At 38.0% G+C, this 15,693-nt stretch overlaps 1 protein-coding gene across 3 annotated transcripts in view; it reads left to right on the plus strand.

Annotated features, from left to right (window-relative positions):
* Nucleotides 1-15,693, plus strand: part of ATG5 (autophagy related 5) — an 84,722-nt gene that overhangs the window by 23,527 nt on the left and 45,502 nt on the right. For all 3 annotated transcript variants that reach the window (XM_030000668.1, XM_030000657.2, XM_030000688.2), the window contains one exon: nt 12,433-12,527. In XM_030000668.1, coding sequence (XP_029856528.1) covers nt 12,433-12,527 — 95 coding nt within the window. The remainder of the gene's footprint in view (nt 1-12,432; nt 12,528-15,693) is intronic.

Here is a 15,693-nt window from a genome sequence, read left to right on the forward strand (position 1 = left end):
TAGTCCCAGTGCCCAAGTGTTCCCAGCAGTGCACTTTATGTGCTCTTTTTATTAATGCTTTTTAAAATCAAAAGACCTCTAACATGAGTTATAATAATGGCAGAAGAGTTGACTACACAATTAAATGGTATGATTTAAGGTTCTTTTCTTAACCAGAAGTTACAGAACCTTGATACCCTCAATATGTAAGGTAAGAGAACAGATACGCTGTGTGTTCTTTCCGTGCTTATCTTGGGCTCTATTGTTTAGTTGATTATTTGTCTAAGAGTATCTTCAGTTGTAGGGAAACCAGAATTTTACTGGTTTGCTTTATAATGTTAAGAACAGACGTTGCCTAGCAAGGTTGATTTCCAGGTTTCACTGTACTTAATGAGAAATTGCACCTGTGGAATCTGACACCTAAATGAGAAGTTTAAACAATCTCTTCAGTACTTTCAAATGCTAATTTTAATTTCTCAGCTCTTCATAAAAGAGAAACAAGAAAAGCTTGTGAAACCAAGAAAAGTCTTTTTAAGCATGTTGTATCTTTCAATATGTTTTTATAGGCTTTCGTTTGAGATGTAATAATTTTAAACCTCTTTGTGAAACAGAATGAATGACCACAAAAAAGAAAAGAAAGTAGCATTTGTGATAACTGCCTTGTAAGTAATGATACATCTGCAGGCTTTTTTTTCTGTGAAACTTCAAACAATTTTCTTCAGTTCTTAAATATAGGAAGTTTTATTTGTTTAACGAGTGATAGCAATACTTACAGGCTATGTATTAAACTTACGTTTTTGAAAGAAAAAAAAAAAATCCAATTTTGCTTTTTTGGAGAAATGTAACTACCAGTTACAGGTGTGAATGTTTCTGCTGAGAAGGAAGTGTTTGAACAGGTAGCATGAGAAACTTTTCAGTTTCTTGTAGGTGACTTTTAGGGGAAGAGCTGTAATAGTGAGTTTGTGGCAACATCTTGTGCTGGTTACAGCTGGTAGGTATTCATAACAACCTTTACATCCCTCCTCCCACCATTTCTGGTTTTGTGTTAATCTGCTACCAAATCAAGAAGGTAAACATGCTTTACTGTCTGTTGCTTGTGCTGTGGTTTTGCTTGTTCTTCAAACTTCAGTTAGCCAATTTTTGTCCATAAACCAGGTATTTCTTAGCTAAAACACTTCTTTGGGACAGGTACATCTGTGTTGCCCTAATTTTGACCAGTGTCATGGATGTCTAATCTGTGGTAGGGAAGTGATAAAGGCAGGCTATATGGCTATACTGACCTCTGTTCCCTTCTAAGAATTGTTAAAATTCTTTGGTCAGAATTGATGGAAAATGTTAATACTGTTCTTGATGGAAAATGTTAATAATGTTCTTGCTTTAATAGTGTTATGGCCATTTTAATCATGGATAAAGAGTATTTTCAAGTGGGTGTTTTTTTCTTCTTGCCTTTTTTGTGGAAAAATAAAGGCATTCCGCTTTGAAACATAAAGACTCTGTGGGCCTAGTGATGACTCAGGATCAAACAAATGAAATCTCAACTGTTTTTAGGGGGACAGCTGTATTTTTTGCATGGTTCAAAGAATTAATATCTATAACTTCAGTACACAATGGTTCTTATAAAGGAGGGTTTTTAGATTCAACACAGCTGCTTTTCATGAGTTGTGGAGAGACATAAGCAACCATACCCTGAAATTTTCACAGGCATCCTTTATAACCTTTATATAGACTTGGTATTTCTGATAGATGAGTGGGGGAGATAAACAGTAAAAACTCATAGCCATTTTTAAGGCTTCTTTATGTATTATAAAATATAATGAAGTCATTATTTTACTGAAAATATTATGGAAAAAGAATGTAATGCTTATTCATACAGTAGGGCTTACCAAAAGTGGCCATATTGAATTGTTCTTATTAAAGGAGAAAAACCCTGCAAACATTCAGAACATGCAATATTTTATCTTTTAATGCATGTGATCTCTTTCTTGTCTTACTGACAGAATCAGGCCTGTCTTGTCTTGCATTTATTTCTAAATTGTATCTAAACCAGACCTGGGTTTTTGAGGGGCAGAAGTCATGTTTTTTCTGGGTTATCACATTCCTGTTTAGAAACGTTTGAACTGCCAAAAAGAAATAGTGGTGTCATACATTATCAGCATCTCTTCTGTGCTGTGTATATATGGCCCACTTAGGTTTGATATGTATGTTTCTCTGCAGAGAACTGATGGGAGCGATGCTGTTCTTCATGTCAGTCCAAGATGATGAGCATGCTTTGGTAGCTGAACAGTAATCTCAACTGATCATTTGAAACTTAAATTCCTGAAGATTTTCTAAGTACATGTTGCCTAATTTAACAGGCGAATGAATGAAAAAGCCATTAGTTTTTAAATCACAAAGCCATCTTTTTTTCTTCTTCAGTGTCTCGCTACCAAAATGGTAATATCTTTCCATGTTCTATGTGTAGAGATTTGGTTAACTGTGAAGAAAGACTAAACAATCCTTTTGAGCTTTGAAAATGGGTGTACTGGTTAAAAGAGTATTAAAAAAACCCCGAGTCACTACTTTCCTGGGCTGGTGGTTAAAAATTTCTGGAAATGCATCAAGTTTTCTTATAATTAGTGTCAATACCTGCTTATTCTGGAGTTAAGATAGCATGGCATACACCAAACGTTGGGGTTGCCAATGTTATGGAACCCGGTGGGGTGTGGAGTAGACAGATTCAAATAGCTCTGCACAAAGTCAGCCCAGCACTGTTTTGGTGCTGAGCTGGGGCTAGGTTCAGGCAGGCTGGACCTGCAGAATGAATCAGGTGCATCAGAGCAGGCCTTCCCAGGGTTGGGGTTTTTTTTTTGGTGGTGGTGGTTTTTGTATGGGATTTGGTTGTGGGGCTTTTTTCTGGTAATGGATTGTGGCCTAGACTTTAGTGTTAGTTCTGCAGTGTTTACTGGCTTGTTACCCTTTCTGCACAAATGACTGAACTAATGCTCCCACCTGAATGGGTGCAGTATCATGATTCTAAACTGTCATCCCCCCAAAACAGGCTTTTGCCTTGTTACTCTTTTGTGTTCGCCTGGTGCCTACTTGCATAGCTGCCCTTTGTCGCAGTGCAAAGGTGGGGAGTTGATGGCAGCCTGAATTCCCCCCTTGGCTTTCTCCACTCTGCTGTCAACAAGGGGGCAGAGCAGAGCTGCTGGGTTTGTGAGGCCAGTGAGAATCAGTGGGTCTCAAAGGAGGACATGGACTGCACAAAGGCAGAAAGGGGAGGAAAGCAAAAGGTAACCCAGCACTCACAATGCTACTTTATATTGAAGTCTCCACCATGAGAGGAGGTTGCCTAGAGATAGGTTGACAGGGAAAGATAGACATGCTTCCTAGTGTTTTCACCATCTTGTGTTAGGTGTCCATGTGTCTAATGAAAACTGTCAAACTCTGTCGGAGGTGTCTGCATCTTTGGCCCAGGTAATCTGTCAACCATATAATCTATTCATATATATTGGAGAGTTTGGATTTATATACCTGTTGCAGTTTCAAGGGCTTTGTGTTTTGTCTTCATTTTGACTCTCTTCCTCCTGGAATGTTACCATTTCTTCGGAAATACAGCCACCTTCCAGGCTTCCTACTGAAGCAGGTGTGCCTTTCATCTTCAACTTGAATCACAGATAAGTTGGCTTTCTACCTTCACTCCTCCTGTCTTCTGTAGTTTTTTCAGGTATTTAGTATACTTGTATTCAGATAGAGAGAATCTTTGACTGTATTTCTCTAAATCTATTTTACTTAGGTGTAAGTGATGCAGAACCTTTATTTTTTTACTGCCTCCTGCTTTCCTTCCTCCCCTTCCCCCTCAAAATATGTCATTCCTGACAGATGTGTAAGGTCTAACTAAATTTCAGAGTATACTGTCTCTAAAAAATGGACTTCATTTTAAAAATTAACTTTCTTTAGTTGTTGAGGGTTTTTTGCTTTGCATTTTGAAATGCTTTCTTTCTGCTAGTAAACTCCTGAATTGTACCAATGCATTAATATAAAGGTTCCTTAACATTTAAGAAAAGCTGTATTTTAGAAAAAGCATAGTATGGGGCAGGCAAAGTAGGTTAGTGAGTTATATGGAGATATGCTGCTCTATTTTCATGTATATAAACAGAGCATAATCAGAGGCAAAGAAGGTATTAAAATACCCAGGCTATCTAGAGTTGGAGCAGAGAACTGGAGGATGGGTAAAATTGTCAGGGGTCCTTTTCCCTTTGACTTACTCAGGGAAGTCTGTAACAAGCCCTGCTGCTCTTCCTACACAACCTGTGGGTTATGTGTTTCAAAAGTGGATTACACATTTTTGTTTAATAGTTATCAGAGCTTTCTTTTTAGCTTAAATGACAATGCCTACTGAGATCAGCTGCTTTTAGGCTACACAGAAAGCTTACATTTGGTAGGTAAATTTGGTAGCATTTTCATATTTGAATAAAGGAAAGAAAGTAGTCCATTTTGATGATTCCCCCTGCCCCCCCCCCAAACCTTTTCCAGGTAAATTGATGACCTAGAAATGAAGGGAGGTGGTGTTAAGGAAACAGTGTACTTAAAGTGAAACTTCTGTTTTGTGAGTACGTTTAATAAGTGAAAAGAATGTTGGTAAGGTATGGCTCCCTTGTGTATATTGAAAGAAAACGGGGAAAGGCATTTTGGGGTCTGACAGATAATCTGAAGCGTGAAATGCTGCTTTGTCATACAGTTTTCAAAATGTCCTGCTAACCTGCAAAACTTAAGCAATATGCTTTTATTTCTTTATCTTGAGAACACTGCTTTGCTATAAAATCTAACGGATAAATTACAGCATAAAATTAAATGTGTTAAATACACTGATCTCAAACCTAATTGTACAGTGTTAGGGGAGCGATCCCCCCTTTTTTCTTGTGTTGCATCTGTAGGTCAATTTATCGTGTGGCTTATGAATTAATATTTTTTTAAACGAGAATTTACAGCTAACTATACATAAAGAAGTTTCTCCTAATTGTTCTCTGGTTGTAAACACTGCTGTTGGAAATTTGTTATAATGCACATAGGCAAGCAGAATTAAATTGATTTACATTTTTTACATGATAATAGTACTAAAAAGGGAGTGACGGACCTAGGTAGCCTACCTTAAGGCCTGTATCACTGTACTTGAATATTAATAATACTTGAGCTAGTTAGCATGGTGTTTACTTTTGTGGTGATTTCATGTCTTATGTAGCATGGACAGGCCGAGTAAAGCCTGTTTGTTTTTCACTTTCAAATTTTACTACCTCTACTGCTTTCCTGTGGTATTATATAATAACATGCTAGCTGAATGCGAATTTGGAGGGTATGTAAGATTAATGGGCGCATCATGCGGTGGTGATATTTCAGGTAATAACTGTTGTGTAATTGCAAGGCAAAATTATGACTACTTCAGATGTGTGCATTCATGCTGAATATTGTCACTTTGCTATCTGTGATGTGAAGAACATTTCCACATATTTCTGTAGCTAGCTTTTGTCACTTGAATTAAGTCAAAACAGTTCTAAGGTCCTGTCTCTCCATATCTGATAGTTACTTGTGCCTGAAGATAGTCTGAAAAGACTAGTAAACTTGTGTGCCCTCTTCAGCTGTGGGTTTGTATTATATACCATGATCTGTTGAAATGCCCAAGTAACTTAAGTGTTTAACAGCAAGAATATTTTAACTGTGGCTGGTGGCAATGTGTAAAATACAAAAGAAAAAAAATAATCTTACATTTTAATTATGCCATAGTAGTATTTCAAACTGTGTACTCAGAAAGGCTGGCACTGAACTGTAGTAGTCAGCAGGAATCAAATACGTATCAGTCTTCCTGAAGTCCTTGATAATTGTAATTATTTGTGGGTTTATTGTATAAGAATAAGAACAATGAGTTTAGATGGCCTAAAGTCGTTTAGAGGCAGGTCTTTAAAGAGCTGAGAAATGAGAATAACCCGTTGTAAATACTGTTTCTGAATAGCATGGTATGTTAGTTTTGAAGTGTTTAAAATATTTATCTTTCATCAACAAAGCTGCTTCATGCTTGAGGCGTACAGCGCAAAATTTAACTTTTTATAAAACTGGTTAAAATTGCTCACCAGTCAGCAGAACTATGTATGCATGTAGAGTCTTAGTCTTCTTGGAAACAATGTGGAAGTAGAATTGATACTCAGTGTTGAGAAGACTCCTTTCTGGCTGTAGCAGTTAAATGTAATGCTTGTTAGAGCAGAAGTCAGTAGAAAATATCCTTGCTTTAATGTTAAGAAAATACACTTTGTATCCTTGACTTGCACCTGTAGCTCTTGGTACAGTGCAGTTTATTTGATTATACGTATGTGACAGCTTAAACCCTTACTGAGTTTGTTTACGACTGGAAGAAAAACTTGGTGGGAGCGGTTGATAGACAGGAGTGTGGATCTGCCATTCAGCGTGACGAGCTGGAGCAGTAGGCAGGCAGAGCCTCCTGGAGCTGACAGATGCAAGTGCAAAGTCCTGCACGAGGGACAGGAAAAACCCCATACACAAGGGCAGGCTAGGGACTGACTGGGAAGCAGCTTTGTGGAAGTGGGTAATGGTGAACAACAAGCTGAATGAAAAGCCTGTCGTGTGGTGTTGCAGGAATGAAGATTAACCAGGGAGCTGCTTTAGCCCTTGTGCCCCCTAGAATATAGCCAGATGGCGGGTAATTCATCCCCTCGGCTCAGCACTTGTAAAGCTGCACTGGGAATGCTGTGTCCTCTTTGGGACCCCAAGACAAAAGAAATGTGGGCAAACAGAAGAGAGTCCAGCAGAGTGCTGCTAGGATGATTAGGGGCTGGAGCATATGCTGTGTTAGAAGAGAGCGGGGGAGCTGCCTTGTTTAGCTTGAAGATGAGGAGGCTGAAGATGGATCTAATAGCTGCTTTCCGCTACCTAAAAGGAAGGCTCGTAGAGCAGATGGAGTCAGACTCCTCTCAGACATGCCTCCATTGGCAGTGGAGTTGGGCAATTACAAAGGAAAACGGTTAGGAGTTGCAGCAGGAGGAAGTCTGATGGGCTCTTAGGGTGGGGGGAATGAAAGTGGTTGAGTGGAAAGCCGTGGAGACAGTCAAAACTTGACTGGGCAAGGCCTTGAGCAAACTCATTTAACTTTTGTAGACGGCTCTTTTTTTGAGGCAGGAGCTTTTATTCCAAAGCCTGATCTCCAAAGGCACTTCCAATCTAAAGTTATTCTATGGTTCTGATTCATCAGCTGGAGAGTCTTTTGTCTCTTATTTAATGCTATGGTTGATTCTGCCCAAGTACTTAGAGCTGTGCATCATTTCTATGGTTCTTATGGTTATTAGACAGTGGTGAACCACTAGGAATAAACAAAAGTTTTGTGTTTTTAGACTTAAGGGTTGGACACATTTTCATGCAAGCTGCAAATTGGTATTGCTTGCATAGAGCCAGTGATACAATTCAATTCCAAGCATTTTTTTTAATTTATACAACTAGATGGCTTTAAGACGAAAGCATGAATAGTCCAGACAAAAAATCATGCCTGTGTGCTACCCTGAGGGCTACACCTGTTTGTTCACTTCTTTGACTTTCTAAAAAGATACTGGAAGAGAAAAGCCATGAATTACCATTTCCTTTTTTCATTTAAACAATTTTTTCCTTGATTTTGCATTAATTCTTTCTATTATTTAAACCCTGTCCGCAGCCTTCTTGAAATAGATCCAATTCTGGAGTCAGTACTCTGATAGCAGTTGCATCACTGTCAAATACAGAAACAAAATAAATCCTTATTATTAAGATATTTCTGATGATAAATTTTAAGATTAGGGTGAGGATTTTTAGTTCTTTGCCCACTGTTCTACAGTGGGAACTCCATTTTAACTGGCCATGTGCTGTGACCACTGTGTCTTATTGCAAGTTACTTGTAGGTATAATTTCTCATTCCGTGATAATTGCCCATATTCTTTGTGTATGCTGATTTAAAGCTATGCTGCATTGACATGCGTATGGTGATTGCAAGCACTTGAGCAGTGCCCTTTACCCTCTCAGTGATCCATCCTGGTTACCATTTTCATAGAGTCAGGTGGGTGGAAGAGATGCATCTAACATCAAGATCCATGTGAAATTTCAAGTTGGTTGAAGCATGACAGCACTTGAGTTTCAGAGAATGACTGTGAGACGCTAGTGCAAGTGAAACTAATTTTTCTGGTTGTCTGAAGAACATTGCCCACAGGTCTCAGCCTGAGAAAGAGGTCCAGCCTTCAAAATTTCAGCCTAGACTAATCCTTAGTTAATACTGCTTAATAGTAAAAGGTTCAGCAGTTACTGTCTATTAACAACAAAATGTGCCTGGCGTTACCAACAACTTCTTAACATAAGAGTTATAAATTTGGATTAATTTCAGTGACTGCTAAAGGATCTGCAGTCTTGCGTAATGGAGGAAACAACAACTCTCAAAGTGTTCCTCTGTAACAGTCTTTTTTTTTTTTTTTAAACTGTTTTAAAGGTCGCTTTAAAGGCATGAACAATTCCAGTGATAGATTTCTGAACCCTAAATGCATAATGTGGCACACTGTGTTCGTAAATTTGTTTGAGGTTTAATTTGTTGCTTAATGAATTTGTGTACTGAGATTATTGCTGTGGATGACATTAAGTCCTTGTAGTTTTGCCAACTCATACTATTTCTATATATGTAAATAGATATTTTCAAAGATCTCCTTGGATTCTGTGCATCTCTAGTACTGAAGGCTAATGTCTGTCTGTTTGGTCATTCAGTGACTGCGTTTCTAATAAATGAATATTTATAAATATAACTGACTTAGCTGATCAACTTAGCTTCAACTGGATCTCTCCATTATTTGGTTATTAACTTTCTGACTTTTGTCATAAAATAGGAAAGTTTTTATATTTTACTTTAGGCAAAGTTACATAGCAACCATCCTCTCTTGTTTAAGAAATATGATTAGTAGAGTCATCTGAAACTTTTATACTGTCAATAATCTCACTTCTGTTCGAATCTTATTGCCATTACTTTAAATATTGTTATTCAGATATGAACATCTGCCTTTTGCAAGTACTGTTTTTTGCTAATACAGAAACTCTTTAACACATCGATCAAGCACTTTCTTAAAAACAGGTGGGTTGTGGAAAACAAAAGTAATCAGATTTGACTATTATGGGAGTTTAGATATGTAGACTGCATAAGCTTTTCACAAGGGAGGGAGATGAGTGTGTAAAGTGCTTTTGCTGATAGGTACTCTTCCTTGTTTACAGGCTTGGTGAAAACTCAGTTTTGTTTTGATTGTCAAACTTTCGGCCAGCACCTTCTGTCTTTAAGTTCTGTCTAGCCAAAGCTCTAATTAATTCTTATAGCTTGTCGTAGCATTAATAGCTTCCTTAAGTCTGTTTTGCATAAATAGCAGGTACTGACACACAAAAATGGGAGAATGATGAATCCTTTCACTTATATTTTCAAGGGGATTGGGGGCAGATGTTGGGGGTTTTGTTTGTTTCTTTTAAGCTTTGAGCCTTAAGGGTTCTGTGAAAGCAGTTATTTTTGGATTTTGTATTTTGGAGCTTTAGGATTCTGGTATTCAGCCAGTGCTCCTAATACTAATAAAAGCTCTTGCCAGGTCTTATGTATCAGTATGCAAACTGGATAGCCTTTTCCTGCTGCTCGCTTCAAAAATTTTTGTTAACTTTTTTACACCAAACTCAGTTTCCTGTAGTAAAAATACTGTATCCGTGGAAAGATGTTTGGAGGACAGTGGTATAAGGTTATGAGGATGAAGTAGCTTAGATGTCTTCAGACAGTGCTGTACACATGGTGGAGATGCGTCTTAAGATGTCTGACTCCATTATGTCTAGCTAATTTACTAGAAAGTTTTTTTCATTCCCTAGGGTATCAGGTGAATTGACAGAACATACTTCATTACAAAATGTAACAAGTTCATCATTCAACTCTTGCAGATTTATTGCTGTTATATTTAGAAACTACAGAAACTGTTAGAAATTTAAACATCTTGATAAAACAGTCAATTGTCTTGAGCATTGTCTGAGTGTTCAGAGAATAATCTGAGAAGTGTAAATTTACCTGCCTTAAATAAGATCATCTGCATGATTTCTGGGAGGTGAGGAAGCTCGAATGAAGAACAGAAGTGAGTTAACTGTACGTTACCACTGTTTCACTTTTTTTTGTCCTTCAGAGATTCACTTGTTTGCCATATATGCCACAAGGGACAATATAGAATCATAGAATCGTTTAGGTTGGAAAAGACCTTTAAGATCATTGACTCCAACCGTCAGCCCAACACCACCATGCCCACTAAACCATGTCTTGAAGTGCCTTGTCTACGTGTTTTTTGAACACCTCCAGGGATGGTGACTTCACCACTTCCTTGGGCAGCCTGTTCCAATGCCTGTACTTAAGCTCCTACCGTAAGTCTGTTATTTGTTAAGAATTTCTTGTTCTTTTGATCCATCAGGTGCGTTGCTCATCTCTGTTGAATTCTGAGGACAGTAAGCTGTTCACCCAACTTTCCTAGTTACTGTAATATGAGCATTAAACAAGTAAATGAAGTTAATGTTTGTTTTATTTTTTCCTCAGGTAGGATGTCTCCAAATACGTAGATTCCTTGTTTAAGAGTCTGCTGAAGCTCACTAGCTTAAGTAGGCCTTGACTGTTTTGTTTTGTGTGTCGCCATAATTAATAGTTTTATCAACTGAGTTTATGGTCAGAAGTGGCAGTTGAAATATAAATCGATCGGTGCCTACTGTAGGATGCCTGTCCACACAATGTGTAGTGAAAGCTGCAAGCCGTTCTCCGCGCTGCCTCCAAGGATGAGGGAAGTATGCTAAATCTTCACCTTCCCGCTGACGGCGTTCGTGAGGAGGACGCAGTCGTTCTGCGTGTCGGACGTTGTAAGAGTAAACCCCTCACTCCGTAGGCTGGGGTTCCCACATGCAGGCTTGCTTGGGTGCAGTCAGCTCCAGGGTGGTGGCTGTGTCTGCCGCCTGCTGAGCGTGCCAGCGGGTGAGCTGGGGGGTACCTGGGGCAGCCTGCACCTCGGGCAGCTGCTCTGCGGTGGTGCTGACTGCAGCTCCGGTAAGTGCTTGTCAAGAGGTGCTTGCTGCTAATCGGGAAACAAGGGTGCGGAAGTACTTTCCGAGATAAGTATCGGGAAACGCTCCTGTGGAATACCCGGCAGGAGTTTGTTTATGGCTTCTTGGAGATTCCTGCCTTGTGTCACATTCAGTCAGGAAAAGCAACGTGTTATAAATCCTGCAATATGTATTGACTATGTTTTTTAGTGCACTGACAGGCATCTGTGCTCTATGCTGGAGTGAAGCAAACCTCAGACTCTTAATTTTATGCAATTGCTTGAATTGTTATCAGCAGTTTTGGAAGTGGGAAGAACCTTTGTTCCGCGAATAGATTTCTGAATTTTACCTTGCTTCAGGGTGGCTGAATTCTGTAATGGTTATACCTCCAGGCTTCTTCAGACTCGGCCGAACGTTGTGTCGAGGAGGGAAAATTGGAGACTGCGTGTTCCTTCTGAAGAAACATCCGCTGTGTTTGGTGTCTTGCAGAGTTAGGGCCTATAAGGAAATCTATCCCTTGCTCTTCCCCTTCTAAAGCTGCCTTCTTCAATAAGGCTAGCAGCGGCTTTATTCATCTTAGCTCTTGATGTTCCTTTCTGTAACTTTTGGTATTTGTTGTTTGCTTGATTTGAATAGTTGATTTGCATGTATAAAAGACTTTACTGCTCTAGACCTATGCTGTCCTTAATACGTTTTAAGCAAAATAAACTATTCAGTTCTTGTGATGTCTGAACAGGATGAAATGGTGTGCTGCCCTGGGCTACTTTACTAAACCTAGTTACTTGGATAATACTAAAAAAAATGTGTTTCAAACTTAGACTTTTATTTTCAGGTTGTGTCATGAAGCTGGCAGTATATTTTCTGATTGTATCATACGTTGTTGCAGATTATTTTAAGATTTACATATCCAAGTGTAAACTCATCAAGAAGTTTTTCTACTGCTTTAGTTTCTCTATACTTCACACCTACTGTTCATTTATAGTTAAGAACAATTAGATGTTTTTAACAAACTGTGAGACATTGTGTACTAGTAGCAGCAGGGGGTAGAGAAACAGGCACTGTTAATTGAGGTAATGAAATCCATAATTTGTGGCCCAATATTTCCCTAACAGTGGGAGATACGATACGAATTCAAGTTGCCTTCTCTTTCAGTTCAGGAAGTTGCCACATCACTGTTTTCATAGGAGAATGCAGATTACTTACCTTTGGCTTCAGGCTAAATAGCAAAGTGAAATGTGGGGAAAATAAATTCATACAGGTCAAAGTTCTGTAAGAAAAGTTTTCATGTTGTTCCAATTGTGTCTCATTTACCTCTTTTAGCTGCAAAAGAATATATGTTATTAACAAAATCTAATTTTACCTTCTCAGATAAATTTGAGCAGTTTTGGGCAATAAATCGAAAACTCATGGAGTATCCTCCAGAAGATAATGGATTTCGATACATCCCATTTAGAATTTATCAGGTAAGAGACAATGAAATAAAACCACTTTTACCAGACTCTTCCACTGAAGTGTCATATATCATAATCTGTTTTCAGAATTATACGTTCCCTTTTCTAACATTATGGTAAAACTAAGTATGCTCATCTTTGCTCAACATTGAGTTGTATGAATTAGCAAAGACAAAATAGAGTATATTTATTCTAATAGGTAATTACCATTCATTGTGTTGTAAGTATGTAATACTTTAGAATGTGCTGAGGCTGGTGTAGATTATGTTTGTTGGTTGTTTTGTTTTTTTTATTTAAAAAGCTAATTCTCTGTCATTAAAAATAACTGCTAACTGTGAAGACTGCTTTGGATGCAAAATGCCCTCTGAAAGGTTTAAGTCGAACATTTCAGGAGCAACTCTTTTCTGTCAACCAGGCTTCTTTTCTTGTTGGCATTATAAGGTGAAAGTAATGGCATAGGTCTTGCATCTAGGTCTTACCTTTGTCTTCTAATTGTGTACTTTACAATCCAAAACTATCTTTGAATATTTTTTCTGTTTTAATACACCAGTGCTCTGTTTCTCTCAGGAGTTTATTGGGAGACATATTCCTTGGAATCCTTACAATTTTTTTATGTCCCCTTAGTTTTTATAGCATTAAGGTAATGATGAAGTTTGGGATAAGTGTGGTTAAAAGCTTACACAGAATTCATGTAGCCTCTCCATAAATTAAACAGTTCTGCTCTGTTTCGTCTTTGAAACATTTTCATCTATTTATATTTAAGTTTTGCACCTGTAACTACCAAACAAAAGTCCTTTATTCATATTACTGAATAGTCTGATACTACTTTATAACAGGTTCTAATGACCATACAAACCCATACAATCTTGCAATGGGACTGAAGTAACTTTTAATGTTAGGTATAAGACATTTACCGTCATAGTGAAACCTAGATTGAGAACGGAAGTCAGTTATTTTGTCAGAGATCATAGCAGATGGCAAGGTTTGTATAAATATCAAAAAGTATGTATCAGGAAAAGTAGTTCACTCACAGCATTTTGTTTGGTTGGTAACTAAGTTGTTTTCTTGTTCTCTGATAGGTGGGGGTTTTTTAAGTCTTTTCATAGAAATCACGTAAATGGCTTTGCGAAATAGAGGTTTTGCTGTCTGAATATGGTACAGACCTTTAAGCCATGAGGGAAATTTTCTATGATATCACATGATTTCATGCTAGTAAAGCTTTTTTTAAAAAAAGTCTAATTCAGTAGTATCTATCCCTTTAGCCAGTAGTACTTATCCTGATTCTCATTATCTTTTCAACTGGAAACCTTACTTGCTGTAGTTGAAACCCAAAATACCTAACTAAGAATAGAAGAGCAAACAAAATAAAGATGATGCTGAGACAGCCTTTAAGAAGGTTGGTGTATATTATTTTCAGTAATGCTGCTCTTAATATTTCTAAATATTTTCAGTAATGTTCCTCTTTTTTAGAAAGTGGATGCAGGTGTTTCTAGCTTTTTTGTTTGGTTTGTTGGTTTGTGTACCGATTACTGCTCATCATAAAAGTCTGTATATGTAAAGGAATTTCCAAAAAGTGTTAGGAAGGGTGAGATTATAATTGGATTCCCAGCAAGGAATTGATTCCTGTAGTTTTAACATAATTTTACAGTACTTAGTGACAGACTTGCATATGCTGGAGTAACTGATTCAAAAGTATTCTTAAGATGTATTTAACCCACCCCAATTGCATTTAATTTCCATTAGTGCTCGTAGAAGTCAGCTTGCATATCCCTACATAAATACCTGAAAGCTAGTTTAGCCTGGATTTGTATTACAGTGGATATTTATTCCCTATGTGTTTTCACATAGTGTTTTTGTAGATACTTAAGGATATACAGATGGATGGCAGGGAATTACTAGGGATTGCCTTCAGTGGGGCGAGTTCCTCATCTTAGTCTCCATACCTCCCATTACCCCAAAATTATTAGAAGGAAATTCTGTGAAGGGAACTGCCTAGATTGTGTTTTGGCAGTATGAGGTGGGTGAATTTGTTTTCCTTTAAAGAAATGTACTAGATTATGATATCAACTAAGAAAAATCAGTCTGAGCAAAGATCAAATGTGACTGGGAAGAGTTGCTGCAGAAAAAAATGCATGCAATAAAATGATCTGACGTGCTTTTCACTGAAGGCCTGATTTTTTCAAAACTCAAAGGCTCTTTCAATTGTAAAGCTTGTCTATTAAAATACATTTCTAAAGAATAATATGAATCATACCTCGCGTGGTATCCAAATCTGATGGTGTGTGGGGGAGAAAGAGATGGCAAAAATATGAACGTTCTACTTGGTAAGTCAGAACTAAACTAACCACAGGTAATTTTAAAAGCCCTTGTCCAGCACCTCTTCTTTTAAGAGTAGCAGCTAAGATTGGGCCAGAATCCTGGCATCTACTGTAGAAGAAGAAAAAGACTGAGTATCACTAAGGATCAACTCATTTGCAATTTTAAAAGTTAGCCAAGAGATCCTGGAGATTTTATTACCAGCTGTCATAGTCTAAACTGTGTCGTATAGAACTTGCACCAGACCAACCTTTGACATAGGTGTGGAAGCTTCTACCAGGGATGGTTTAAAAATAGTGATTATATTTTTGTGACACTTTTACTTACACGTGTCAAAAAAAAAAGGTGCCCCACTTCATCACTTCAGAGGTATAAGCTGCTGTGTCTTCAGTTGACAGTTGCACGAAAACTTTTTTGTCTTTCTGTCTGATAGTACCGTTGGATAGAGTGCTTTTTTCACTTGTTCTTTAATAGCAAGAGAGAAAATAATAGTAATATTATTTTGAGTATATTATGCATTTAAGAGTGTTGCTTTTCTTGTACAGTATTAGAGGTAGTTTGGCTTGAGGACTTTTTCCCCATGTTTATAAGACCAGCTAGTTTTGCACTTTCTAATTGAACAAACTATATGGCTGATAGATGGCAGGAGGTTTTCATCAGTCTTTGGCTCCAGGTGGTGTGATGGGGCATGTTAATCAGGCACTGGAGAGGAGCCTATGTGCTGATAGAGACTACCCTGATGAGGTACTGTCTGCTGTCTTACGCTGCAGATGGGAGCACTCTGAGTCTCAGTTATTGTGCACTTACTTTGCACTCACCCCCAAGTTTTGGTATCTTGCTTTCTTCCCGTGTCAACGCTCAC

The sequence above is a fragment of the Aquila chrysaetos genome, chromosome 2 (genome assembly GCF_900496995.4).
Source record: "Aquila chrysaetos chrysaetos chromosome 2, bAquChr1.4, whole genome shotgun sequence".
Taxonomy (NCBI): Eukaryota; Metazoa; Chordata; class Aves; order Accipitriformes; family Accipitridae; genus Aquila; species Aquila chrysaetos.